Below are 26,241 nucleotides of genomic sequence, written 5' to 3'. Positions count from 1 at the left end.
AGCAGAGACCTGCGCACTGTGGAGGCACTGCAGAGGCACGGGTTGGGTCTCGGCCAGGAACCATGGTCAGGTCATCACAGGCAGTGTGAGAGGCTCACGGGCCAGTAAGTGGTGAACTTCAACCCGGTTTCTGTTGGCAATAGAGAGCATCCTGGAATTGTGTAGAAGTGCTGGTTTATGGCAGTATATAGCCTCTTTCATTCGTTCCCTGGGGTTCTAATTGGTTCTGGCAGACCGTAGCAGACCGGTACTGATAAGCGGTCAGCAAGAATGGGTTCATCGGCTCACAACCTTGGCGATCATCGTTGTGATCGAGGCACCCGATGCCATGACGCAGCGTGAGTCGCTTGACGCTGAGCCCTTGAAGCCTGATGGTCAAACGGGTTGGAAAAACTGTACTCTGCTCTATCCCTTTCGAGGCACCTGAAGAGGAATAGAAGGGCCATCGAAGGTATACCACACAGTGGTATCAGGAGAAATGGGAGTCCTTTGGTCGAGAGATTGGTCCGAACGGACCAAAACTTGGGTCTAAAGGAGGACTCCGTGATATCAAGGCGAAGTTGCACCGAATTCATCACAGAATATCTATCTGCCGAGCTTCATCGGAATCCGGGGATATTTGTCCACAAATCGCAATTCATTTCACGCTTTCACTTCGCTTTGCTCGCCCTTGTTCCTTCCAGACTCAAGAGCAGCCGCTTGTGGTTGTAGTGACGTCGCGTGGCTTGGATTGGGTTGAGATGGAAGATCTGTTGCGCTCACTGAGAGGCTTAGGTCTGCAGGCGCCGAATTCAGAGCAGCTGCTTGAGCTTCTTGACCAGGAGCCAGAATCTCAGCGGCGATTAGCCCAGCTGCTGGCCCTCCAATCCAAGGACGACAATGACGACTCGCTCTTGACAAAGGATATCCTAGATGCGGGGGTACAAGCTTTGTTTGAGAATTTTGCAAGGGCTCTTCAAAAGGAAAAGGAATTGTTCAAAGTAGGCAATGGAGGTCATGGCTGGGCGTAGCGTTTTGCACTGCTGCTAACATCACCTAACCCTTAATCGACAGTCTGAACTGAATGCGCTAGCGGTGCCGAAACCGATTAAGACAGTCCCTCGAAAAGCTCTGCTCGCCCGACAAGCGGCCGAGATCAAGCGCATGCAAGAAGCGTGGGCTGCTTCAGAAGGCTACCACCCGCGACTGATTTTTGACGGCGGCGACACGTATCACTCAACAACACCTCTATCGCAACTGAAGGCGCTGAGCGTGCGGAACCTCAAAGCTCCTGCTCGTCATGTGGGTTCTTTTTTGCTATGTCGCGTCGTTTCATGTCTCAACCTTTACGTCGGATGCACCTTTATCGTCGAAGACTCCGCGGGAGATGCAGTACCAGTGTCTGTTTCGCATTTCACCTCCAACTTGAAGCTTTCCATTGCTGAGCTCAGCAGCCTCTTGCCCATTGGAACAGCCTTGGCCATACGTGAGCCGTACTTGTCGCTCAACCACGCCAGCCGCGCAGGGCCTGCATCATCAAAAAGCGTCATTGGCATCAGGGTAGACACGCCGACGGACATCAAGGTGCTACACGATGATGACGCACTACTGTCCGATGTCACTTGGAAAGAGAGTCTAACATTACCAGCTGCTTCGCCTTCCTTGAAGCATCTCAAGTGGTTGCAAAGGTTCTCCGGGAAATCTTATCATTCGAGTGATGCAGACAGTGCGGCTGCCAAAGACGCTGCACATGTATTCAGAGCTCAGGGAAGGACCGGGGCTGCCTACCGGGTCGTCTCGGCTCAACAGGCGGTCAATTCCAGTGCAGATGCGGAGCTTGAAGAGTTGCAGTGTCAGCTACTATTCGATGCAGGTGCCTACCCTGAGGCCTTTGAAGCGATGTCTTCCACCACCTCGCCAAGCTCAGCGATGGCCACTCTCAAGCACAAGTCCCAAGGACTTATGACAGAAGCAGGTCAAGGGTGCAGCTCAGCGCGTGTTGCATCTTTCTACTTTACAAGTCAGCTAAGCGACAAAGCGCGTCTGACGACCGCGGACTTTGTCGGTCCCGTCACAGTACGCGACATCCCGGGAGCGGGGCGAGGTTTGGTGCTCACGCGTGAAGTCGAACCGGGCGAGTTGTTGCTCTGCTGCCGCGCTATTGGCGGCTCCTTCGCCGCCGATGAAGGGTGTAGCGGTATACCGGTCATTCGACTCAATCTTGAAGATGGGCTGATTAGTACAACAACGCAAATTCTTGCGGCGACCAACATCATCCATTGCCTCATCGATCGACCGAACTTAGCACTTCCTTTCCTTGGGCTTACGGCTGGACCAAAGCTCCCGGTCTCAAAGTGGGCTAAACAGCCATATCCGCTAAGATGGTCCAATGTTCCGCCATCTGCTCTGGATGAGAAAGATGAGCTCGACATCGACGCTGCGTACGTCGATGGTGTCCTTCGCTTCAATGCATTCGGACCGGGACAAATCTCCAGGAAGTCAGACCCGAAGGCAAAAATAAGTGGCGGCGCCAGCAGCAATGCGGCCGCGTCGATACCAGAAATGACAGGCGAGCTCGGACGCGCAACAATGCCTCACCCGCTCCCTGCGATTCTGAACCACAGTTGCTTACCCAACGTGTCTTCGGTATTCTTTGGTGACGTTGTGACCACGCGAGCACTACACAGGCTTCCAACGGGGACGGAGATCATGCATCAATACGTCAAAGGGGAGCAGCCATACGCGGTCCGCTCAGCACAGCTGAGCAAGCACGAATTCAAGTGTGGTTGCACGCTTTGCGTGCTTGATCGGGGTGATGGCGACGAAAACGTCAAAAAGCGGCAGGCGATCATGGGCGGCACGCTACCTGCCCTATTGGAGCGTAGTCGGCTGGTGATGAAAGGCCAAGGAGGACCCGAGAAGGAAGTGGATGTGGATGCTCTGCATGATGCGATGCGGTCCTTGCAAGCACTTGTGCAAGACTTGCAGCACACTTATTCCTCAACACGTGGGTACTTGCGACCTGAACTCATGCATGTGCATGTTGAAATCGCAAAAATCTGCAATTGCGCCGGCAGCTTGGAGCAATCTATTCAAGTGAGTGAAAGAAATGCCATGCTTGACGAGTTCTGCCCTGGTTTTGAGCTCGCCGATATCTTTTGGCAGTCCTACCTCGATGCACTAGCAGTGGTTGGTGTGCAGCCGCGCCAAGGGCCCAGTGCGTCTTCCCATACGTCAAGTCTGACATGCGACAAAATGCCCGACCTCCACTTTGACGATGCTCTCGCATGCATGCTGAGCATCGCAAAACTGTATTTGCGAATGGAGGACACAGAGTCGGCAGTAGCCTGGACTCGGACGGCTTTCTGGGCGCATGAGTGCATGATCAATGGTGGAGTGGAGGTGTTCATGGATCGTTGGGGTCAGGACGAAACTTATGCAGATGTGCTGCATGTCTGGCAGACTGCATGATATTTGATGATGCAGAAGTTCAATCTTGGCATATGAATGCATCGCCTTCTGAAATTCCACCTCTTCTTGCACGCTGGTTCGTCCATCTGATGGTACTGCTCTTGTTTGGTGGATTGGTAGGCGCCATGCCAGACAGTACGAGCGAGACCGACACGGAAGCACACACACGACGGACACATGAAGAGAAAACTTGTAGCAAATCATTCACAAGATGGAGGAGTTCATCAAGACAACACCCTTAGAACTTGCGGCAACAAAGACCTGTGTTTGGAGTATTTCTCTTTTGTTCGTCGTTGCAGATGGAGCATTCTCGACTGCAGAGTGCAGAGAAAGGCTTGGCGGCCCGGCCGGAGGAGAGCTGGAGTGCAGAATTACAGAGCGACAGGTGGCGAATAGCGACTATCCGGCTGATCGCCGGTGACTGTGAGTTTGCGAACAGTGTGTGACTAAGTGAGCTGTGATGCGAGTTTATTGAAACTCCTATCCTTTGTCATGCATGGTTAACGCAAGATGAATAGGCGCAATTATGGGGCGGACGGGGGACTGCAAGGAGCTCTAGGCCTGGGAAAATCTTTCCTCTCCAAGCAAAGAGTCTATGAGGGAGCTGGCGCGCAGCTAATCAGTCATAGGCGCTTGAGCGCTAAGCCTTGACAAGGCCGAGGATGGACTGCGACCCTGCTGTCTGCGTCCTGCGGGGCAGGTGGAACTGTGGAGGGTTATATGAGTCGAGACTATTGTGAGTGTTTGGACAACGGCACGCTGTTGAAGATGATTACGCCACCTGCCCACGACGCCCACGATGCTTAGTCTTCGGCAGAGGCTGGAACAACCCTCACGGGAGCGATAGGCCCAATGACCGGGTTGGGTTCCCGGACTACATGACGCTCACACAGCCCGCTTTTACGAGTACACCGGTTGTTGCTTAAAGAGCGAGCATCACGGCCTTAGCTTTTAGTGGCTACATTGCTCAGGGGCCTAGCCAACAGCTTAGATCGCGAGGGAAGACGCACCGGTCGCAGTGCAATGAACACCCGTGCACAGAAGCAGCTTTTCAAGATCGGCGCACATATCCAATCCTACGACCAGACGGGTGAGGCGCTCCGCCTGGACCGTCAAGAGCCCGGCCATATTTCCGACGTCTACGACGAGAGCAATTTCCCCGCTGTTATGTGTCTTATTCGGCACACCCCGCAATCCGGAGCGTTTTCCTACTACAGTGATTGAGAGTGGGACGAACGCACTGAAAAAGATAACGACATTGCTCTCGATTGGCGAGATGGCGATCGAGGTCATCCAAAAGCAGCACTCGCTCTAGCTGGCTCAGAAAATCAAGAATGTCGAAATTGCATTAGGCAGAAAGCGGATCGATCCTGCGCTCAGCATAGGCTCAGCATCAACTACAGAAGAAGAACATTCATCGACTCTGATGGCGACTCGCGGCTTGGCGCAATAGCTAGGCAAGGGGCTCGAATATGAAGGTTCTGTACTTACAAACGTCCCCCAACATTCGAGAATGTATCGTCTGATTGTATCCTTCGTTCGAGCCCTGATGACTACGACCCTGAAGCTCTTGGCGGGAAAAGCAGCAGCGTGATAAGGCGGACTTCGCATTTTCTGCCAGTGAATCCGAGCCCTCTGCTGGCATGCTCTGCGTATCTACCGAAATCGATAAACTCATCTTGGTCAACGAGAAGTTCATGCGGGCTCGATCGGCTCTCGACGAGTTCAACGAAGAGGAAAGAAATCAGGTCATCAAGTGATTGGACTTGAGCGACAGAAAGACGGGCCTAATGCATGGCGGCTTGCCTTGGAGAGAATGAATGCTTGGTCTAAGGCGTGATGCAACAATCGTTTTCGGGAACAGATTTCCGCCCGCCACAGTTAACGACATTCCAGAATGGAATGTCCTTCGACGAGCAAAGGATGATATTTCACGCGTCAGGTTGCTCGACCAGAAGCGGCAAGATTCCATTCACATTCGTCAGCTTCCTTCGTACATCCGAGGATTCGGGGGGCTGATTGGAAATCTGCTCGACGGATACGACTGGAGCAACTCACTTGTGGACGGAGGCATCGTTCTGGCTGCTTTGGCAGCTACCACTGCCAAAGAAGTCGAGGCAGCAAAGTTTGCCGACATCGAGTAAGTACATACTCACGGTCCGCAGTCAATGGCAACGTACTGACTGGACGATTGTTCGATGTCAGTATCTACCTGTAGGACTTGCCCTCGGAACAAGCAACCGCTACGCTAAAGCATTTCGACTAAATTGATACAAGGAGTCTTCCGGCGATTGACGGCGAGAAGGTCATCTAGGTCGTCGTGCAAAACAGCAACACGATCACACTCCTGCCGTCCAAGTATCCTGTTCGGCGAGTATAAGTCATTCTGAAGCTCAGTCCATCGTCGATGCGCATCCTGTCGAATTTTGACCTGAACCAAGACGGTGTCGGCTTCGGCGGATGGGAGGCATGGAAGCTGCCTCGCGCCACGCGAGCTCCGTGCAAAGGGTACGGCACGCTCGCAATGGATCTGATACACGGCTCGCACTTGAACAATTGACATGCGATTCTGGAAGTACGCCAAGCGCAGGTCCGGAATTCGCTTCCTGCCTCCATGTGCGGAGACCATCAAGATAAACCAGGCGGTCGACGCTATGTATGATGTCTGGCCATGCGACCCATGGGATGTGCCACCCACCTACCCTCCTGAGGCAGACCAAGAAGAGCTCGCTATTCCGTTGATACTGGAACGTTCAAGATCGGCGATGGACTGCCTGCTAATGACCGTCCACGCGAAAGGATGGGATCAGCGCAAAGACGCACCACAGCTGGACTTTGGCCTGTTCAGTCGGCGTTGGCATTCACCCGAACATGCGGAGAATGACCCATTAATGAAACTTGCGCTCTTCGCTCGCCGCGTGGCATTGTACGAGTACGAAGCGACGGGTCTTGTTAAGCTGCGGGAACACCCAGATGGGCTGCTCAATGCCTACATGGACGATCCACGGGCTTACAACGACGGCCCTGACTTGCAGCTCAAACATGACTTCAGCCTCGCCCAGTATCGAATTGCCCCCCGAAAACCCCAGCGACGCGAGTTGCTCGGGTTGCCCACCATTTTCGAATTCTTCGACCAAGATCTCCCACCAAGCGAGTAAAGCTATCGGGAAGGTAGCCGAGCGGGTGGATAGGACGACCTCAGAGGAGACCCAGTTACGCAAGCTAAGCGCAAGCTCATGTCGGACAGCGTTGAGGAAGCGCTCACAAGACCGCCTACCCGCCAGATCTTCCTTCCCAACAACTTGCTCGATTTCGCGTGGGATGGGATGGCTGAAGGCACCTTGGCTCCGGACACGGCTAAGGCAAGTATTTAGTCGCCTCCCAGTCGAGAGACTTTTAAAAACAGGCTCTTTGTCTACTAGAGGCACGACGCGGCCTCCACCTGGCAGCTGGAAGACAGGCGGCGGGACGAGACCACGGAGGTGCTGTACGCGTTTGTACGCCAGTCACAGAACTGCGCGCGGCTGGCCGAGCGCAAATCCAGAAATTACTTTGTGGATGACTCTAAGCTCGCAGAGTAACTGTTATTTGCAGGAGATCAAGTGCGCCATCACGAGGTGATCAGTCCGACCGACGGCGGGACACAAGATCAGTGCGCCGCGCCGCTAGGTGTTGCAGCCCTACCTAGTTGTGAGTCCAGTGCGCCATGGCTGAGAATTTGCGTCGACATGTGAAAAGTTTCTTGATCATACCAACCGCGTTCTGACATTCTCCGGTCTCGTGCAGCCGTTTGAGAGCCCCTACCAGCAGGCCGAGCTATGAGATCTGCTGAATGCTTCCGTGTGGATCCTGCGCAATATGCGCACAATTCCGGGGAGACGAAGACGTCGTCCCTCAGGGCAGGTAACAGTTAGGCGCAAGCAGCGGAGGACGGAGTCGAGGTTGACATGATACACTTCACAAGGTCCATGGTTCACCGCAGGATTGAGCCTGGAGCCGGCAAGGATGATTCACAGGGGAATCAGGTTGAAACTACCCACCCAGGCGAGGCCTATAGGATCGATGGCACAGAGAGCTAGCTATGCCAGAGAAAATGACGGGGATACCTAAGGATGCCAAAAGAGCAATCCACCACCAAGAATGATACATTATACATGCAAGGGAGCGTGGCATCTCGAATGGGCTGAGCGAAGGAGAGGCACGAGGAAGATATCATGCCGTTTTTGCTATTAGGACGGAAACGCAGCGAGCGCCCGGGTAGGGCGCCGTGAGCATTGGAGATGCATTGCGAGCGTATAAAGCCAGCGCGGCGAGGGACGATGACCCCCATGTGGCCATTCTGTAGGTAAGATCCAGTTGGTCTCCACCGTCGGTTAATATCATGGAGCGTATGGGATGAGTCACGTGACGATGTTGTTCTCTGTGCCCATCTCCCACACTGCACCGCCCGCCAGGCTGGCCTCACACTAGGAACTGTTGCTCGGTTCGGGCTGTGGTGCAGACGCGTGCCGGCGGTGATATGACTGATATCGACTGATTTCATTTTGTCTTTGCGTTATCTCAGCGCCGGGGAGGCGGGGCACTGCGCCACTCTCTCCCGGCCGCCAGTTCACATGTTAGGCTGGCTGCTAGTCTGCGTTCCTCTCCCCGTCGGGTGGCGACCGGTTGCTCATTAGTAATTGGCATCGTCGTACGGATACAGATAGTCAGACATGGTTTCGCTCCAGGTCCATTGCGACTGCGCAGCTTGGGCAGGAGGTTTGGCGTTGACACACGTCACAATACACACGGCAGGCCACTGCAACCTCGAGAGAAGCACCGGACTGACGCAGCTGGCTCATCTCTGTGTTGACGTCGGTGGTCATCTGCATCTGCATATCTTGCCTGTCACCGGTTCCGTAGACGCGGGTGCGGAGGCCATCCATCATCTCTCAAGCGACAGAACGTCCCACGGACAGCAGAAGCAAAGGAAGCAAGCCTGACCTGCGAATCGCCAAGCGGTAAGCGTGGCAACGATGGCCTTCATCCAAAAGATCCCGTCCTCACGCACGCGACAACAACGCGCTGCGTCCCCACCGCCGCCGACCGAGTCGGAGCGGATTCATCACAGCTCCAGCAAGGTCAAGGGAAAGTCGACTGCGCGGTCGAGGGCGTCGCAGACGCAGACGCAGACGCAACTGCAATTGCAATGGCAGCTGCAGCAGCGGAGTCAAAGTTACAACGACTGTGCGGATGATGAGGATGAAGACAACTGTGACTGCCACGAGCCCGAGCGCAACGATGGCCAGGACCGCCCTGACGCCGATGAACGACTGCGGGCCGAGACGCTCAGATCACCACTTCTGCACGCGGCTCCCCTGCCACACCAACCTTCAGCACCCGCGGCGAAAAGCGGAACGACCGAGCCGACGCTGTTCGTTGATACCTCCGCTGCGCAGGGATACCTCTCGCGCGGCTCGCCCAGCAAAGTATCATCGACGAGGAATAACAGGCGTGCCGGCGGCGGTGATGCGGCGCTGCTAGAGTCGATGGATCGGCTCGGCGCACATGGCAGCGTCGCCAACCCTGTCAAGGGTAACGAGAAGGGGAAGGACGACGACTGGAGCGTCGTCTTTCCAGGTAGAGCTGCGCTGAAGGCGCAGGCCGCCACTGCCGCCGCCTCCGCCGCTGTTGCTGTTGCGGAAGCAGAGGCCAAGGCAAGGGAGAAACAGAGTGAAACGCAAGCGGAGGATGTAGATGTCTTCTCTAACTTTGAGCATGACCGAGAAGAGGAGAAGCGGGAAGATGGTAAGGCCCTCGCACAGATGGCATCCAAGTCGCCCTCGTCCCTGGCATGTGGCGACTGACCCTCACTCTTTGGCTCCCTTCCTTTTGCGATACCGACGACAACAGTAGCATCTAGGAGCAACTTACCGCCCCCCGCTCACGACGGAAGGGGCATGTTTTCCTCGGCCGGCAGCAGCTACTTCTTCGACTTCCCGCAACAAGCAGATGTCATCGAAGAAGAGGTGGTGGTCGCGCTTTCTAACCATGACGAGGATGATGAAGAGGAGGAGGAAGATTGGCCGCTCGAGTCGCCTTCCCTGCCGTTCTCTTCTGACTCGTCCGCTTCCCGACAGCGGCGCCACAGCGGCGGACTACGTGCCACCGGGTCAGCAGCGCAAGCGCACACCTCGTATCTGGGCAGGGCGACAAGCGCCGACAGCTACTCGACGACCAGCGTGATCTTCAGCCCGTTCGAGCACGAGCACGAGCTTGGATACGGTTACGAGAGCTGGTCTGATGCTGCTGCCCCTGCCACCGCACCGCCGGATGCAGTGGCGCTGGAAGAGAGGGAGCGTGCTATACGGCTCTTGCGCAACGTCGACGTCTTCTACAAGGAGCATCATCCGCCAGTGACTAAAGGTGCGGCTGCGGCTACGGCTGCGGCTTCTTGCAACCAGCATTCACAATCGCAACCGCAGTGGCAGTGTGGGCCCTCGTCCAAGCAACAGGTGCGCCATGCAAGGCAGACGCCGTCGTTTCAAGAGCAGCACGAATTCGAGCACTTGCTCGCGCTCGCGCCGTCGGCGCTTTCTGCTGGTCTTAGTAGCACGTCTTACTTTGCGGCAATCAGCGCAGCAGGCGAAGGAGCTGGAGTGCCTCTGCTGACAGTTGGAGCTGGCGAGCTGTTCGCTTCTACTGCTCCGGCGCATACACGCGGCACGAAGCGCAGTCGACGCTGCCGGCGCGCGCGGCAGCAGCATCAGCGCTCGATCCTTGGCATGCTCGACGGTGACTACTCTGGTGCCGGGCACATTGCGAACGATGCAGAAGAGGACGAAGGGCAAGACGATGTCGTGAACGATGAGGATGATGATTCGGACGGCTTGACGGACGAAGCGTCTGAGGACACTGCCGCTGCTGCAGCGGACCGCCACACGTGCCGCAGCAGCAAGCGCAGCAACAACACGAGTTGCTCGCGCTCCGTCTCCACCGTGCACACGCACCAGTCGGCGACGACGTCCGCTGGCGGCGGCGGCGTCACCCTCGCGATGGTGCGCCAGCAACAGAAGCTCCATGCGAAGTCGCAGGTAAAGGCCAAGGCGAAAGCAAAAGCAAAAGGCGGTAGCAACATGGCGACAGTGCATGTGCATGGCGTCTTTGGCCGCAGATCAGCTGGCGCTCGAGAACAGGCGCATACAGCGACGGGTAAAGGTGCTGAGCTGCGTCAGGCGGAGCAACAGCTAACCGCAGGGCAGCAGCAGCGTCCACCGCTTTCGCGCGGCGAGAGGGTCATGAGCGCCATCCTGCGCCGCGTATTTGATCTGGAGCCCGAAGTGCTCGACGGCTTCTTTGAGTGCACCGACAGCGCGGACGCCGACGCGCCTCACTCACCAGCGCCCGCTGACAGCGCCGCGGCCGCGCCTGCGCCTGCGGCTGCAGCTCGGTCGCCGCTCCGCTTTGGGTTCGGATACGACATCAGCGAAGCGCCGCTAGACTACATGTACGCGCACGCCCCGACTTCGGTTTCGGCTGTCGCGTCGTGCCAGCCACATTGGCCCCGAAGCCACCACTACCATCTGCACGCGCATACGCACGCGATGCATTGCCTAGCGCAGATCGACGAGCTCTTGGAGCTGCAGCAGGACTCGGCTGCTGTTGAAGAAAAAGTGCGGGACAGGGAGGCACATGCAGTCGCAGATGCCGAAGCTGACATGACGGATATCAAGATCTGGTCCAGCGATCCTGCAACCGCTAGCGAAGGTGCGCTCGCCCTGCATCGCTACGAGTCACCGAGCTCACAGCTGCACGCATATAGCGGGATATTCACCAGCGCAGATGCCCGGCGCACTTCTACCGTGGGCACAAGCATCGACACAAGTCCCGGCAGAGGGAACAGCAGCAAAGCAGAGGCGCTCGAAGGCTTGCCGCAGCATTTGGAGCCGACGACTATCGAGGCGCTGAATGCGCTCATGGGCGGTGTACCGTTCCGTATCTGGACCGAACTAGCGAAGCACTTTGGCTTGCCTACCCCCGGAAGCTTCATCAGCGCCAGCGACGACCCGCGCGCACCCATGGATGGCCGGCGGACCTCGAGCGCAGACGCAGATCGCGTCAGCGCGAGTGCAATTGAGGCTGTGTATTCGGTTACGGAAAACGCAGCTGCACGAGGCGAGGTTAACCGCTCGCGATCTGCATCGTCAGCTTCGTCGCTGTCGCTCAGGCTCGGCTCCGCAACGAGGAGCAACGCGCTGGCGATCGCCTCGGCCGGCGCTGGTCTGCCGGCGCGCGATGACCGCGACATCCTTCCGAAAGCTTGGCGCGGCCGGGTTCATCCTGCTATCGCTGCGCAACATTCGCCCAAGGAGTGATTGGGCGCGCCACCATCCTTCCTTCTTCCTTACCGCCAATCTGGTACCTTTTGACATTTCGAATTCGACCACAGTACTTGCAGTATCAAAACCACTTATTTCGATTTGATATAACTTTTGTCCTGTGCTCCTTCCAACCCGGCTTGTGGCCGGCATAGCCTTGTGCTATGCACCCATATGCACCCATCTGAACACTCGCACTGCAGAAATACTCACACGCATGAACAGCACCAGCACCAGCCCTGTACAATTTCCCACATTACCCGCAGACGGCTGCAGATATATGGCTATGTTCGACTTCTGTACTGTATGCACGATCCCCCCCTTGTATACCATTGCTCTTCCCAACAAGATGCAACTGGGACATCATGGCATTTGTAGAGCGGGCGTGTGTGCCGCGGTTCATCGCCCTATGGCTCCAGCCTGCCTGAGGGCCCGCACCTCGTCCTCGCTGTAAGCTAGTTCCGCCAACACCTCGTCCGTGTGTTGGCCCAGCACGGGCGGGGGGCGCGTGACCGGCATCTTGCTCTCGCCGTACTGGACCGCGGGGCTGGCGATCTTGATGCGCCCAGCGCGGGGATGGTCGACCTGCGTGACGACCCCCCGTGCGCGCGCCTGCGGGTGCGCGAACGTCTGCGCGATGTTGCGAATTGGCGCAGCGGGTATGCGCCCGTTAATCTGCGCGAGCCAGTCGGCGCTAGTGTGCTGCTGGAGCAGCGACGAGAGAAGAGCAATCAGCCCATCGCGGTGCGCGACGCGCGCAATGTTCGTGCTGTACCTGCTGTCTGCCGCCAGGTCCGGGCGGCCAAGCAGGCTCGCGAGCAGCTTGAACTGCCCGTCGTTTCCGGCGCCCACCATCAGGAACCCGTCCTTGGTCGGGAAGACTTGGTACGGAACAATGGAAGGGTGGCTAGTGCCGTGCCTCCCGGCCTCCTGGCCAGCGATGAGGTAGTTGCTGGCGATGTTCGCCAGGCTTGCGATTTGGCTCTCAAATAGGCTCGCGTCGATGTGCACGCCCTGACCCGTCTTGCTGCGCCCGATAAGCGCAGCCATGATGGCACCATGGACATACAGCCCCGTCGTCAGGTCCGTCATCGCGACGCCGATCTTGACCGGCGGCCGGTCTGCTTCGCCGGTGATATGAAAGAGCCCCGCATCGGCGGCGATGACCACGTCGTACCCCGCCGACGGGCTGAACGGGCCTGTCTGGCCGTAGCCGGTGATGCTGGCGTAAATGATATCGTGCTTCCACCCCTTCATTTGCTCGTATCCCATGCCCATGCTCGCCAACTTGCCGGGCAGGTAGTTCTCGACGACCACGTCGGCCTGCTGGACGAGCCGCTTGATGATCGCGAGACCCTCGCGCGACTTGAGGTCGACCGTAATCGAGCGTTTGGACCGGTTTACGGAGAGGAAGTAGGCTGATTCCGGCGGTAGGCTCGCCCAGTAGTCTTCCTTCCCCTTGGGCGGTGGTGGCAAGGACGATTTCGAGGAAGGTTGCGCAAAGGGAGGGCCCCATGCACGCGTATCATCCCCACCTGTTGGTAGGGCAATGGAGCACCACGCAAGTCCGTCAGTTCGAATCGAGCGGCGACGAAAGCAAATGCACATGCAATGATGAGTGACACACCCTTGGGATGTTCGATCTTAATCACATCCGCACCAAGATCGGCAAGAAGCATGGTGCAGTAGGGACCAGCCAGAACGCGAGTGAGATCTACAACTTTTACACCTTGCAGAGGCGGCGGGATGGAAGGAGGCTGGCGAGAAGATAAATCAAGTGCATTTTCAGTGCTTGCAGTGTCACAGCTGGGAGATGTTGCAGAGCGTGCATGGTCGTGCCTACATCGCTTTCTCGTGCTAGAAGGTGATAGATTATGTTCGACGAGTGAGCGCGAATGGCTGTCTCGATACCGGAAGGTGCGTATGATGTTGCCGAGCGGCGGCCGAAGATGAGCTGCCTGATTAGCAGTAGCAGCAGCAACGCCTACTGCTCGTACGCCAGCCATAGCGAACCGAGTGCCTCTTGGGGCGAACATGGCGAAAGCTCTCGTATCTTTGCTCCCTTCCCTGCAGGTACACGAGGTGTCGAAACTCAAACCAAGCGACTTCCCAGAAAGAAAGGAGGCGAAGAGACTCCCGGCGTGCGCGATTGGAAGGGGAGGAAGAAAAGGCTGGTAAGCGGCTGTCACTCCGCACCGTTCAGGACAACTCCACTGCCTGCATTCGACTAGATGCACCAAACTAGTGACCACAGCTATGCCATGTACATGTAGACAACAAAGCGCCATACAAAGCTGCCTGTGACAACGACTACTCTCCGCCCCGGCTTCTTCGGGAGGGTGGGGCAGCCGGAGTGCCGGGACACAACCCTATTTTATCGCTGCCAAGACCCCTCATCGTGCTTTCATTTGGATAGTCCTGGCCCGGACCGGAGCTTCCAAAGTGACGGAGCGGCCCGGCAGGTCGGAATCGAGCGACAGAAAAGTTATGGTGCAATTCGAGCGAGAATGGAGGAATTGCGGGAGCTCACGCGCAGTTTTACCGGAGTACAACAGGAGTTTCTACCGGAAGAAGCAAATCTTGGCGGAAATGCAATGGAAAAGGTCAAATACACGGGGTTTCCTTGTGGTCGATCACCCGATTTCAACATGAGGGCATTGCTTTGTTAGGCTCATCTGGTCATGGTTGCATCCACTTGACCTCGATGGCAGCAGTAAATTGCACTGCCAGAATGGTCTCTTGCCGTGCTCTTCTCGACGGCTGATGGGATTGGAATGCAACGAAGCTTGGAAACGCAAGATAGAAAAGAGGCAGTGCTGCACTGACAAGTCTTTCACCCTGCGCGCCAGCGTGCCCGTGAACCTTTCTTCTAGATCTTGAAGCGCCGACCCTGGCCTTATATAGCCGCCACCGAGGCGACTAGAAGGGATTGCACCCTCATACGGTAGTTCATACGGCGCAAAAGAACGCTGCAAGGAGAAGAAGGAATTCCCACTCGACCATATCTATGCTTCCGCATTCTCTAGAAACCATGGGCCGCCTGCTTTCCACCCGCTCCGTCTTTCCCACAATGCTCCGATTCCTGGCCCACATGCTGCTCATCCCACTGCGTCTGAGCCCGCCGTCATGGACGGGCGTCACATTGCACTTCTCGCCAGCCCTTCCAGAGGCGGAAACTCCCATCGAAAATGAGGCCGAAGGCGGGGAAAGCACGGACATTCGCAGCAAGCCCAACGGCAATGGATACCGTCCGGCAGATGCAAACGGGAGCGTCAAGGCTAATGGCAGTAGTCATACATATGAAGATGGAAGGGTACATGGGGACGGGGATGGTAAATATGCACAAGTCGAACCAGCAGTGCCGTCCCTGCGATACCTGCTGCACGAGCACTGCCCATCCCTCCATTCGACCTCTCACTTTCGCCCGACACCTTGGCTCGCCTCGGGCCACCTGCAGACGATTTACTCTGCGCGCGCCAATACGGTGCTGCAAGAGAAGGTGAGATACAAACGCCGTGTGTTGCTCGTCCCGGATGGCGGGACACTCTCACTCGACATCAGTCCGCCCGAGCTGGCGCAAGACGACCCAACTGGTAACACCGAGACGCTTGTCATACTCCACGGCCTCACAGGCGGCAGCGGCGAGACGTACGTGCGTAACATCATCAAGCCGCTCACCAAGCCCAAACGCGAAGGCGGACCGGGATATCGCGCGATCGTCGTCAATTTCAGAGCTTGTGAGTTATCGTGTGTCAAGGCTCTGTGGGTGACTTCGCAAGTACAAGAGGCTGAGACGAGTTCCCATTCCATTGCCCTCGCAGGCGCACACACGCCCGTCACATCGCCACAGCTGTACTCGGCTTCCAAGACATCGGATCTGCGCTGTGCACTGCTCTTCATCACCTCCGCTTTCCCCAACGCGCCGTTGGCTGGCATCGGCTTTTCGCTTGGCGCCAACGTCCTCTCCAAGTATCTCGGAGAAGAGGGCGACGCAACGCCTCTGCGCGCCGGCATGGTCCTCGGCACCCCCTTTGACCTCTCCCGCGGAAGCATGGTGCTGGAAAAACCCGGCATCAACCGGGCTGTGTACAGCAGGACTATGGCCGGCAACCTGGCCCGTATGGTTGGCCGGCATGTGGATGTCATCACGCTTGACAAGGACGCCGAAAAGCTCATCTCCGCACTATACCATCCTCCGCCCGCGGAGGTCTGCCTGCGTGAGAGGAACGTGCTACCCAACACGCTCAAGTACTTTGACGACACCGGCACGCGCTTCCTTGGTGGGCACCGCAAGCCATATGGCGAGTTCCCGTTCGACACGGCCGATGACTACTACCACGGCGGCTCGGCGCTGCCGACGATGACTAACGTGCAGCGCCCGCTGCTCGCATTCAATGCGATCGATGACCCCATCGTGCCGTACGAGCTGACGCAGAGCGTGCGCACCATCATGGGCATGCGCGGCGTCGACCCGCCAACCGAGGGCGTCTCTATCCGCTTGGTTGGCGCGGGGAACCCCAACATTGTCCTTGCGACCACCATGCTGGGAGGCCACCTCGGCTGGTGGGCCGGCTGGCGCCCGCGCAGGTGGATCAGCGGGCCGATCTGCGAGTACCTGCGCATGGTCCTCGAAGCGCACGAGTTCGACCATCTTGGCGGCAAGCGCAAGCACGCCTACAGCCAGCCCGGCCGCGTCGTCACCAAGGACGTCAACGTCGATTTGCTCCCCATCGATGCGATCCAGAAGTGGGACGACCCGCTGGCTGCTGCCACGGCTGCATCTGTTAAGGTGAATGAGAAGCCCCAGCCGTACGGCCGCATGACCCCGGAGAACAACGCTAGCGCCAACGCCGACGTAGATGTAGACGCAGGCGACGCGCGCGAGGTGGAGCAGCAAGTCGGCGCAGGGCAGCAGGACGGGCTGACAGCGCAAGGAGCCGGCAACGACCGTCTCGCGTGGCTCACGACCAAGGTGCTCCCGCACGCGCCGCTCGTGCATCCGTTCATGCATGCGTACTACCACCGAGATGCCGACGGCAAGCAGCGCCAGGAGGACATGCTTCGTCGCGGGCGCCGGTTGCAACTGCGCATGACGCTCGACGCCACTCGCCTCGAGGTTGGCTTCGCAGAACTGCGCAAGGAGCTCCGCGTCGCAGGCGCAGGTGACGTATTCATCGGCGGCCTGGATATCCCCGGCGGCGTCCGAGACGCCACAGTTGCCGAGAGACACCAAGGGCTCATTCAAGGTCTTTGATGAAATATACTTTCTTATGCAGATGGACTTGAAGTAATATATTTTCATCTATATAGAGACTAGATGGCACTAAAGATACACAGTTCACAGAGGAGGACGTCCGAGTTGATGAGCGTGGGACATGCAATTCGGCGCTGCTCAAACATGATCACGCCATCTAAGGCACTTCATGGGGCTGAATCGAAGTGCAAGCACCGTTTGGAACTTTTACACCAGGCGATGCCTATATTGAGAGTGTTGCGCAGAATTATGAAGTGATACAAAATGCCTCATGGTGACATTCTATAATGAGATGGGCTCACACAGTGAGCTGGGAAAGAAAGTGGAATAACACTTCCCTAAAGATGAGCAGGAAGACGAGGCCCGCACCACCACGTAGCCTGGTCCCTTGCGCATTTAACTGCAACCTCGGCCAAGCATGCCGCACTAGCACTTGGGTCCAGCCTTGTGCCATCTCAAACAAACACAGTTCTGGCATGTAGCAAATGTGAGCTCCGGAGATGGCGCGCAACGTGGAATAGATGTCTTCTGAGAGCATGTGCGTCTGCATACCCAGCGCAAGCAGTAGGGAGGCGTTCCAGTAGCCGTTACTGCCACCGAAGAGCTGCGCGATCGCAAAGCTACGTCAGTTTCTGCCGAACGAGCTGCAGGGACAGCAATGAAATGCGGCTCACTCCAAACTTTCTGCGTCGCAACTCTTCCTGGGTGGAATCCACCGTAGATGGTGTCGACCTCCGCAGCGATCAATGGAGTGATCTTCTTTTATGCATAGTTGTAAATGCAGCAGCATCCCTAGACGATGTCGACGTCTCTCTTGTTGAATGCCCGGGCGACCCACTTAAGCGCCGTGAAGGAGGACAGTGATCCGTGACAAAGATTGCAATCGTCTCTGAGCCTAACGAAGGGAGAGGTAGGAAGTGGTTAACGGTGTCGGCCATTGAGGTTGACTCCTGCACGCGGATGACACGCAGTTTAGAACCAGTGGGACGTCATTTCGCGCATCTCCGTCTCCAACGGCTCGATGGGCGCCTCAAGGTCCTGAAGGCTTCCTCGCGCCGCAAGACCACACTTAACACTGCCATCGAGGAAGAAGAAGGTGAAGGATGGAGCGACGTGCTCCCTGGCATGGATGGCGAGTTGCGCCAATTCCTTGTGCCCTCGGATGTCTCGGCACCCATCATCAAATTGACTACCAACGCGCTTGCTACGATCGCGCTGAACAGCCGTCACAGCTCGCGCATGGCTACACCCGCCATGACGCCGGGCATCTCCGCGCCAGTCTCATCCTTGAACCTGCATGCCACGTTAGTCGATGCGAGCAATCGCCATGGTAGCTCCGCAATGTTGTTAATGTCGACAACGCCAATGCCACCATCCCAAGCTACATGCTCGTCTACGCAGACGCCTCCAACGCCACGCTAGACTGAATCTGGGGGCAACACGCCGCCTGAGCCCGGGCTGATGCGTCGCATGAGTCTCACGAATATCTTCCCAGTAGGTTGTCGTAAGAGTAGCCGAAAAATGGAAGTGTTGGCGCCAATGCCGCCTCTAACTCCTATTCTTCCAACGGCCCGAGGGCCCAGAGCACCCCAACACGTTAGCTTAGCCATCCATATAAGCGGCGCCTCGCACGGTGCAACTACGCAACCGCGCTTTTCATCCAGATTCCAAGGTGCGAATCCCTTCTCGTTAGATCCACTCCCATCAACATCTTGAGTATTGGTCTCTCACCGTCTCAACCCTCATGCTTACACATCAAGAATTTGGATCTTTCATCAACGAAAGTGTACTCTCTCTGAATGCGCCCTACATAAACATCTTTCCAGCCGCTTCTTGCGTATATTTAGTCAACAATGCCGACCTGTACCTATCAGCGGTTCCAATTCTGCTTACATGTGACTTCCTAAGCGCATTCTTTGGCTTCGCTTTTCTCAATGTGTCTTCGTGGTGGTCTCTCGGCTCGACTTTTCTTTGCTTCCAATGAACACCGAAACGACTGTCCATGATCTTCACTACATGATGCACAATCTATTGATGGCCGTCGCCCGTTTTCTGTTCCAACATTCAAGATTCCACTGTATAACGTGTACCCATCCCAACAAATTCTTCGCTCATTGCTCATCGGACAATGACAACTTTATGGATATGTTGCGAACCTGTGAGGCTGAGAGCGTGAGCCCGACGTGACGCATTACGGTGCTGCCTTCTCAGCTTCACGCTCGTCCGATCCCAGATCTTCAGGATAAGCAGTGAGGCGGAAGACGGTGAAAACGGATGAAGAGGGCATTGCAAAAAGTCTTGGGTGACACAGGGCGAGGCGATAGGACTGGTAGGGACTGGCGAGGGGGAAGGCCTCGGTCGGCTGCGTGAAAAGCGAAAACCAGATATCGATGGCTGAGTCCCAAAACGTAAATAAGATGCATCACGCACGCCAACTTGCGCCAGGGACATTTGTGATTTCGTGGAAATGCGCACATTCATCATCGTTACCGCAACCAGCAAGCGGCCAAGGACGGGTCGAGATTCCTACACAAGTCCGTCGTACAGGCTGAGCGCTTGGACGATCGTTGGGTCTTGCTTTGAGCCTTCTTGGAATTCTTCAAAGGACACTGCAGATTTTGAGGTAGGTGAACGACAAGAAAGGAGAAAAGAGTAGATACGATCAGTGTCTCGCAGGTTACCTCGCAAAGAGACAGCCACATAGATAAATGAAAGGACTCCAAGAAGACTCACGTTGCGCGTTCTTATCTCGGTCCATCATGCGGAAAATCTTGTCGACACGCTTCTCGGGCGTGTCTTCGTCGGCAGGAAGCTTAACCATCTGCCCTGTCATCTTATAGATACTCCGTACAATCGCTGAGGTGAGGCGACGCGAAAAATTCAAAGATATGACAAATGGGTTCACGATCAGTTGGCGAGGCCCTCCGGGAATATCCTTATGCACTTACTGAGCATCTCATCGTACGTGATATTTCCATCTCCGTCGATATCGTACAGCTGAAACGCCCAGCGCAGCTTCTCGTCCAGACGCCCTCGGCTAGTGACGCTGAGTGCGCATATGAACTCTTTAAAGTCGATTGTCCCGTTCTTGTTCTCGTCGAACACATTGAACACGTATTCTGTGCATACCAGAACGCATACAGGACCGTAGTAGCGCGTCAGTCAGTACGATGTCTCTTCACTTCCGCTCCGGAATTCAAGGGAGCAGCATTCAGGGTGGGCGAACAAGAAATGCACTCACGCGCGAACTGCTCTGAGTCACCAAAAGGGAAGAACTGCTTGTAGATCCGGCAGAACTCTGCCTTGTCCAGCACACCCGACGGGCAATCCTTCAAGAAGCCTTTGTACCATTGCTGTAGCTCCTTTCGGTCGACTGCATAAGAACGGCGAGGAGCAAGTACATTGGGAAATGCGAATGAAGAACAAGAGGCAGGCAAGATCAGTCGATGCGCAAAAAGCAAGAGCGAGGAACGCCTGCGCAACCCTGACGTGTATACTTGTGATTCTTAGTGTGCCAAAGATGGACGCCCGCAAGACTCAAGGCGCTGGGTGAATGCAGAATTTGACGGCAGCGCCGAGGCTGGCGATGTGACAAGAGGGAGCAGCGTGCTAAAACTTACAATACGTGTTCTTCTGCAGATCCGACAGCTGTTCTGGCGATAGCTTTGACTGTCCCTTTCCCATTTTGACGAACAGCTAGCGAATGTCGCGATGCTCGTTCTCGCTTTCCAGTGTCTGGTTCGTGTGGCTTTGGGTTCAGCCTCGATGGATACCCGATGCTCTGCGATACAGATGCTCGACGCCTGTAGGGACTTTGCGAGGTGTTTTGGGTAGCGTTGATGATCTTGGTCGAAGTGATGGTGGAGAGTCTTGAATCGACAGCTGACTACGCGCTCACGAGATCGGGTCGAGTAACGAGCCGACGAACTGATGGTGCTTCGGGGGCGAACGGAGTTTGACGTTCGTTTTACTGAGCTACAATTTGTTCAACAACTGGTGATTGCATCCACCCTTATGCTGATGCTGATGGAGCTGGTGAATGATGGATGCGTGTGCTGGCCAAGGCTGGTGCTCGTGGTGGTGAGCAAGATCACGACAGCGCGTGTGCCAGGAAAGAGTTGTGATGTAGACTTGATGGACTACAGCAGGAGCTGTGCATGCCAAGATGCTCGGGGGGCTGTGCAATAATGAGACTAACGGGGGAGGAGACCAGATGCTGGTCTCACATACGGGTGCATCGACAGCGGCCATCCGTGAAATAGTTGAGACTCATATTTTGTGGCGGCGTCTAACCCATCCTTTCCATGGGGTGGCCCAAGCACGGCATGCTGGTGAGTGGTGACAGTGACGCGCAGGGACACGGTGACACGGTGACATGATTTACAACCATCACACTATCTCTTCTCTGTCCTCTCCCCATTCTAACCCGCTTCTTCGTACAGATGCGCCCTCGAATCTTTGAGGACAGATTGCCCTACGAGTGCCTGCTTTTGGACACCCACCTGGTGGGCTCAAACTTTATGGTGAGCACCCCTCGTTCGCCGTTTTTTATATATCTTGATGGCTGCTCGGTACATGAACCCGCGGCAGAGAGATGGGAATACTTTCGTCGCCTGCCAAGCTATTTCCCGCCATTCTGGAGGGCCAATAACATTACTTCGTTGAAAAGTTTTATGGGTATACCGAACGATGGCCACCGTCAACTGCTTTACTTCTCACGGTGTATATGTGGTATTCCCTGCAGGGCGCTGATGACTCCTCACCGTGGCGCATTTTTGCTCGAACAGGCAAGAAGAGGGTTCACAAGAGATGGTTCGAACGCGTTCATTGGTGTCACGGACGGTCCAAAAGTCACAAACACTCTTCAGCCAATTAGCACTTTTCCGCTGTTAAAGTGCAGTCAACCGAAATCCCCTCTGCAATACTTTGTTTGGTTCGTCTCGGAACTCTCTGCCGGTGCTACTCGTGGGAACACAAAGCTAGTTTCAGTGCTATATATATAGCTCATTCGTCGCAGCTCATCTCAGTTCCCGGCGAACCCGCCCCCCTCTTTCTGTCTCTTCAGTTGCCGGTTCTAGCTGTCTGTGCCAAGCGTCGTTCTCAGTCTCCGTTTCCAAAGAAACCACACTCTTCTGGATTCTGACATGCTGCGTTTGCCTGTGGGCTGTCATGTACTGGTTGCCACCGCTGTGACCTAAGGATGTCATATTTCGTACAAATACGATACTGGTGTCACGTCTGCAACCACCCGTAAAGGCACCTCGCTTTTTTGATTCCCCACTATTCCCTCGCAAGCTGCTGAAAATGCAATCTTTTCTTTTTGCTGATTTCACGCTCTTTACTCTCACTGAGCTCCATACGTCGACCAGGATTGAAGCGGTCTGGTCTTCGAGATATGACAAGGAATCATGGGTGGCAGTCGTCACGACCCACGATGATAGCGCCAGTCTGACCTTTCAGAGTTCCTCCGACAGGCCTTCGGACGCACCGGCTTCCAATGTCGCCCCTGATGAGCTTCCGATCAGCTCGGCAATGTGGCACTTAAAATGAGAAGAGCACTAACGTTCTTATACCTGGGAGCAAGCAACCAGTGTTGGCAAAAAATTGAAGGCTGGGGTATGGCCAACGCGGATCCGACGTCGATCGTGCTGCAAGAGCCTCGCTCCAAGAACGCGAGCACGTACTTTGAGGTTCTGGTCATGCTGTTCGACCCGTCGAAGGAGTACATTGCAAAAGGCCGTGCGAGCTACACCCTGACGCGCAGGCTGCCGTCAAGCACGGATATCTCCGAGGGCGAATAAACCTGCGATGACACCTACGACGGCTCGCCGGAACCAGACCTGTCGAAACTCAGCATCGAGAAGGCGCCCTAAGCGTGGCAGATACTGCAGGACATCGGCAAGGTGTCGCAAAGAAGAGTCAAGAACTTCTTTGCGTCGCGGAGCTAGCCAGCGTGGATGAAACCCCAAACGGACGATAGCCCGACGTCGCTGCACGGCGGCATGGTCAAGCCCGTGTACTACGCCGTGTATGCAAAGTACCTGGCGAAAACGCTGATAGCGCTGTGCAAGGTGGGCATCAGAGCGTACCAGCTGTCGACCCAGGAGGAGCCGAACTACGGGCCGGCCAAGTGCGCCGGCACGATGATCAACGCTGAGGTTGAGGCGGACATTGGCGATCTGGTGCGACCACAGTTCGACCAGAACGACTTACACGATACAGGTCTGCTCGTGCTGGTCCACAAGTGGGGCTCGAAGATCTACGCGATTGACTTCCTCAATCACAGCCAGTCGTTCGCCATTGTCGTATGATACTGCTATGCGGGCAACCTGCGCGGCCAGCAGCCGTTCAACCGGGCCTACCCGGGCGCCTAGATTCGCTTTACCGAGTGCACGAGGGTGAGTCTGGAGTCGGGTCAGACAGATAGAGCGGATGGGCTGAGGCAGAAAGTAACTCCTCCCGTGCGCAGTTCATGCAGTACTTCCACGAGCCGTGGCCCAAGACGCGCGGTCAGGTGCTGATCACGAGCACGATCAACTACCGAATGCAGAACGTGATCCTGGAACGCGACGCTGCGTGCGGACGAGAACCAGTTCACGGGCCTGACGCTGCCCAACGCCTACACAACTGCCTAGCGTCGGTGCTGGTGCATGCCGACGGGTCGTACATGCTCACTTCAACCTTTGCGACGATCGCGCATGGCTCCCTCGCCACGGGGCTGCGCGACATGGAGATGTAGGTCGTCAAGATGCGCATCAATTCCACTGCCGGTGAGCCGCTTGCACACTACGTTCTTGTTATGTGCCAGTCGATGTCTGTACGTGCGAGCTGACTGATAGGCGGTGTGCTACGTATTGTACGACCGCCCACGGTGAGCGTGTGCAGTCAAGTGCCTGTTGCACATACACTGAGCATATGTACCCTCATCGACAATGCTTAGCATCCGTCTTTGCACTGCCATGGTCAATCAAAATGGCGCGAAAAACGCACGAGACGAAAGAAGGGCACGTGGCCACAGGAGAAGAGTCACCTTTGAAGGAGCTGAATGGCTTCTGCGGCCTTCTGGCTAAGTGGTTGAAGTCCATTCGTTGTTGCACGTTTCCATCTTGTAACTATGCTATTTTAAAACTTTTCTGTCTCTAGCGGTGGGGGCTGTAGTATATTCTACACATGGTTAACAAGGTCTAACAAAGTATGAGGGGGGCAGGCTTTAGGTTTCCGTCCTTTTACATACAATTTAGCACATGTTGCAGGACGTGTAACGGCTCTTTACTGCGGCCCTTCATTGAGGCAGGCACTAGCGCACTTGATATGTTTCCAATGTGGAGCTCGGTGTGGCGCATGCGAGTGTTTCCAGCACCACGCGGTGCCGGGCAGTGCAAGGCACCGTGCCAGTGTCTGCAAGGACTATTCACGCGATCCCCTGTCCAAGTGCGCATCACTCTTCTGCTGCATGGCTGCGAGCGAGCGCCGCCCGCCGCTTGTCGCGGCGAATGAGTGCTCACATTTCGAGCCCGCATGCGATTGGATTCAGTCCGATTCGATTTCTTTCCTTCAGGAACTTCTGGCGAGACGTTGCACCTGCAAGACAATGTGTGTGCTCTCAGCACCAGCACACTGGCCAGACGCCTGTTCAGCATCGTTTCCCCGATGTGCTAGTCTCATTGCATCGCCTCTCGTTCCAGCGCGTCGCCCTCCCCCTGTCGAGTGACGATCGCCACAGGGCAAGAGGGGGGTGGTGCCCCTATCGCGACGCACAGCCAATCGGATAAGTTGATGGTCATGAAGATCTGCGGAACAGGGGTGGGGCAGTCTACCTGGCTACTGTTTGCCAGCCCGACCCGAGCAGACCCACACCGCACGGCATCTGCCTTCTCAACTTCGCGACCAGACTGTGCTTGTCCCATGACCTCTTTTTTGTCGCATGGATGAGAGTTCATATGATGACTATAGGAATCTTCAAGTCCATACCTCGCTTCATTTCGTCCTCCATCTCACCTCCTGCTCCTCACGCAACCCTCTCCCGCTCCCCCTAGCCCCCTAGCATCCTCCCCAGCGCATCTCTCAGGACCCTGACCACAGCCTCGTCCAGCCCTCATCGACTAGCCGCCCAAGACAACCAACACCAAGGACCCGACAAAAAAGGGCAGCGGTGTCCTCTTCTTCTGGCTTTCCTGGTTCTCCTCAAACCAACCTCGACCCCACGTTCGTTTTCACATCCATCGACGCTCCCCCTCCTTCCCCGCAGCCGGGACAGGCGGAAGAGAGAGGTCAACACGCCCTTTCTCTCTGTCGCCTTCGTCCATCAGCAAGCGCGATCGCGGCTCGTTGAACGAGCCCCAGCTTCTGACCCTGTCAGATATCTCAAGGTTATTGCACTCTGATTCGTGCTACTGAAAAACCTATCGACGGAGGATATCTATGCAAGGAGGTTGATCGAAAACGCGTGAGTTCATGTGCTCATGAGATGTGCTACCCGTGACGTAACCACCACTCAAGTCGTTTCTTCTCGCCGCCGAACCCTCCACCAATAGACTCAGCCAAGATGCGTCTAAACGCGACTCTCCTCCCCATCATCCTCCTCTCCCTTTCCGTTCCCGCCACCACATTTGCTAGCAGCAGCCCTGCAGCACCATCAGCAGCTGATCATGCACGCGAGGGTGCCAGGTGGGGTGCTGGTGCAGCAGCGGCGTCCGCTCCGTCGTCAGTTGCAGCTGCGAAGCGACGCTTCTCCAACGGCGCAGGGCTCGGCAAGCCACGCCGCGGTGTGCGCGCTGCCCACAAGCGTGCACTTGCGCCTGATGATTCCGCTGTCTGGAGCGGCATATGGCCTGGCCAGGCTTTCAGTAACGGTGGAGCTGACAGCAGCGGCAACATGAATGATAGCGGTGGCCAGGACTGTAGCGGAATCTTTGATTCGATTCTCAAGAAGCACTGCAACAACAACAGCAACCCCGGCAACGGGAACGGAAGTGGCAACGGCAGTGACAGCAGCAACGGGGACGTCAACGGCAAAGGCGACGGCAGCAGCAAAGGCGATGGCAGCGGTAAAGGCGATGGCAGCGCTAAAGGCGATGGCAGCAGCAAAGGCGATGGCAGCAGCAAAGGCGATGGTAGCGGCAAAGGCCATGGCAGCAGCAAAGGCGATGGTAGCGGCAAAGGCGATGGCAGCGGCAAAGG

The 26,241-nt window shown here is 56.2% G+C and overlaps 9 protein-coding genes across 9 annotated transcripts; 7 read left to right on the top strand and 2 right to left on the bottom strand.

Annotated features, from left to right (window-relative positions):
- Positions 1-618: 618 nt before the first annotated feature.
- Positions 619-3,539, top strand: K437DRAFT_139704 (uncharacterized protein). Its single transcript, XM_013387240.1, has 2 exons — positions 619-980; positions 1,054-3,539. Exons 1-2 carry the CDS (start codon positions 741-743, stop codon positions 3,448-3,450), a joined length of 2,637 nt encoding a protein of 878 aa, XP_013242694.1. The 5' UTR covers positions 619-740; the 3' UTR covers positions 3,451-3,539.
- A 2,712-nt stretch (positions 3,540-6,251) lies between these two features.
- On the top strand, positions 6,252-7,415 carry K437DRAFT_139701 (uncharacterized protein). The gene is made up of 2 exons (XM_013387239.1): positions 6,252-7,140; positions 7,237-7,415. The coding sequence occupies exon 1, from the start codon at positions 6,424-6,426 to the stop codon at positions 7,069-7,071; it is 648 nt and encodes a 215-aa protein (XP_013242693.1). The 5' UTR covers positions 6,252-6,423; the 3' UTR covers positions 7,072-7,140; positions 7,237-7,415.
- Positions 7,416-8,384: 969 nt separating this feature from the next.
- Positions 8,385-11,893, top strand: K437DRAFT_139663 (uncharacterized protein). The gene is made up of 2 exons (XM_013387238.1): positions 8,385-9,237; positions 9,343-11,893. Exons 1-2 carry the CDS (start codon positions 8,466-8,468, stop codon positions 11,802-11,804), a joined length of 3,234 nt encoding a protein of 1,077 aa, XP_013242692.1. The 5' UTR covers positions 8,385-8,465; the 3' UTR covers positions 11,805-11,893.
- A 313-nt stretch (positions 11,894-12,206) lies between these two features.
- Positions 12,207-13,813, bottom strand: K437DRAFT_225044 (CoA-transferase family III; the record flags this gene model as incomplete). The annotated part of the gene is made up of 2 exons (XM_013387237.1): positions 12,207-13,342; positions 13,435-13,813. The coding sequence occupies 2 exons, from the start codon at positions 13,811-13,813 to the stop codon at positions 12,207-12,209; spliced, it is 1,515 nt and encodes a 504-aa protein (XP_013242691.1).
- Positions 13,814-14,877: 1,064 nt separating this feature from the next.
- On the top strand, positions 14,878-17,061 carry K437DRAFT_290979 (uncharacterized protein; the record flags this gene model as incomplete). Its single annotated transcript, XM_013387236.1, has 3 exons — positions 14,878-15,139; positions 15,167-15,544; positions 15,629-17,061. 3 exons carry the CDS (start codon positions 14,878-14,880, stop codon positions 17,059-17,061), a joined length of 2,073 nt encoding a protein of 690 aa, XP_013242690.1.
- Positions 17,062-19,587: 2,526 nt separating this feature from the next.
- Positions 19,588-20,745, bottom strand: K437DRAFT_278640 (putative FRQ1-regulator of phosphatidylinositol-4-OH kinase; the record flags this gene model as incomplete). The annotated part of the gene is made up of 5 exons (XM_013387235.1): positions 19,588-19,670; positions 19,795-19,917; positions 20,010-20,180; positions 20,303-20,434; positions 20,682-20,745. 5 exons carry the CDS (start codon positions 20,743-20,745, stop codon positions 19,588-19,590), a joined length of 573 nt encoding a protein of 190 aa, XP_013242689.1.
- A 751-nt stretch (positions 20,746-21,496) lies between these two features.
- K437DRAFT_257104 (uncharacterized protein) lies at positions 21,497-22,376 on the top strand. Its single transcript, XM_013387234.1, has one exon. The coding sequence runs from the start codon at positions 21,504-21,506 to the stop codon at positions 22,062-22,064; it is 561 nt and encodes a 186-aa protein (XP_013242688.1). The 5' UTR covers positions 21,497-21,503; the 3' UTR covers positions 22,065-22,376.
- A 50-nt stretch (positions 22,377-22,426) lies between these two features.
- K437DRAFT_294884 (glycoside hydrolase family 30 protein) lies at positions 22,427-24,205 on the top strand. The gene is made up of 5 exons (XM_013387233.1): positions 22,427-22,783; positions 23,042-23,366; positions 23,436-23,459; positions 23,531-23,932; positions 24,002-24,205. Exons 1-4 carry the CDS (start codon positions 22,608-22,610, stop codon positions 23,798-23,800), a joined length of 795 nt encoding a protein of 264 aa, XP_013242687.1. The 5' UTR covers positions 22,427-22,607; the 3' UTR covers positions 23,801-23,932; positions 24,002-24,205.
- A 1,309-nt stretch (positions 24,206-25,514) lies between these two features.
- On the top strand, positions 25,515-26,241 carry K437DRAFT_139475 (uncharacterized protein; the record flags this gene model as incomplete). Its single annotated transcript, XM_013387232.1, has 1 exon — positions 25,515-26,241. A coding segment is annotated over exon 1 (635 nt), but the record flags the coding sequence as incomplete, so codon positions are not given.

This window comes from Tilletiaria anomala (genome assembly GCF_000711695.1).
Source record: "Tilletiaria anomala UBC 951 chromosome Unknown K437scaffold_53, whole genome shotgun sequence".
Taxonomy (NCBI): Eukaryota; Fungi; Basidiomycota; class Exobasidiomycetes; order Georgefischeriales; family Tilletiariaceae; genus Tilletiaria; species Tilletiaria anomala.
The sequence above is the reverse complement of the archived record's forward strand: the minus strand, read 5'-3'. Positions and strand labels throughout refer to the sequence as shown.

Bases quoted from the DNA above. Each gene is read 5' to 3' on its own strand.
- K437DRAFT_139704 (XM_013387240.1), top strand. From the start codon at position 741: ATGGAAGATCTGTTGCGCTCACTGAGAGGCTTAGGTCTGCAGGCGCCG. The intron at 981-1,053 runs GTAGGCAATGGA...CTTAATCGACAG, and splicing joins AGGAAAAGGAATTGTTCAAA to TCTGAACTGAATGCGCTAGC.
- K437DRAFT_257104 (XM_013387234.1), top strand. From the start codon at position 21,504: ATGCGCCCTCGAATCTTTGAGGACAGATTGCCCTACGAGTGCCTGCTT.
- K437DRAFT_139701 (XM_013387239.1), top strand. From the start codon at position 6,424: ATGGGCTGCTCAATGCCTACATGGACGATCCACGGGCTTACAACGACG.
- K437DRAFT_139663 (XM_013387238.1), top strand. From the start codon at position 8,466: ATGGCCTTCATCCAAAAGATCCCGTCCTCACGCACGCGACAACAACGC. The intron at 9,238-9,342 runs GTAAGGCCCTCG...CGACGACAACAG, and splicing joins AGAGGAGAAGCGGGAAGATG to TAGCATCTAGGAGCAACTTA.
- K437DRAFT_294884 (XM_013387233.1), top strand. From the start codon at position 22,608: ATGAGAAGAGCACTAACGTTCTTATACCTGGGAGCAAGCAACCAGTGT. The intron at 23,367-23,435 runs GTATGATACTGC...CCGGGCGCCTAG, and splicing joins GCCAGTCGTTCGCCATTGTC to ATTCGCTTTACCGAGTGCAC. The intron at 23,460-23,530 runs GTGAGTCTGGAG...TCCCGTGCGCAG, and splicing joins GCTTTACCGAGTGCACGAGG to TTCATGCAGTACTTCCACGA.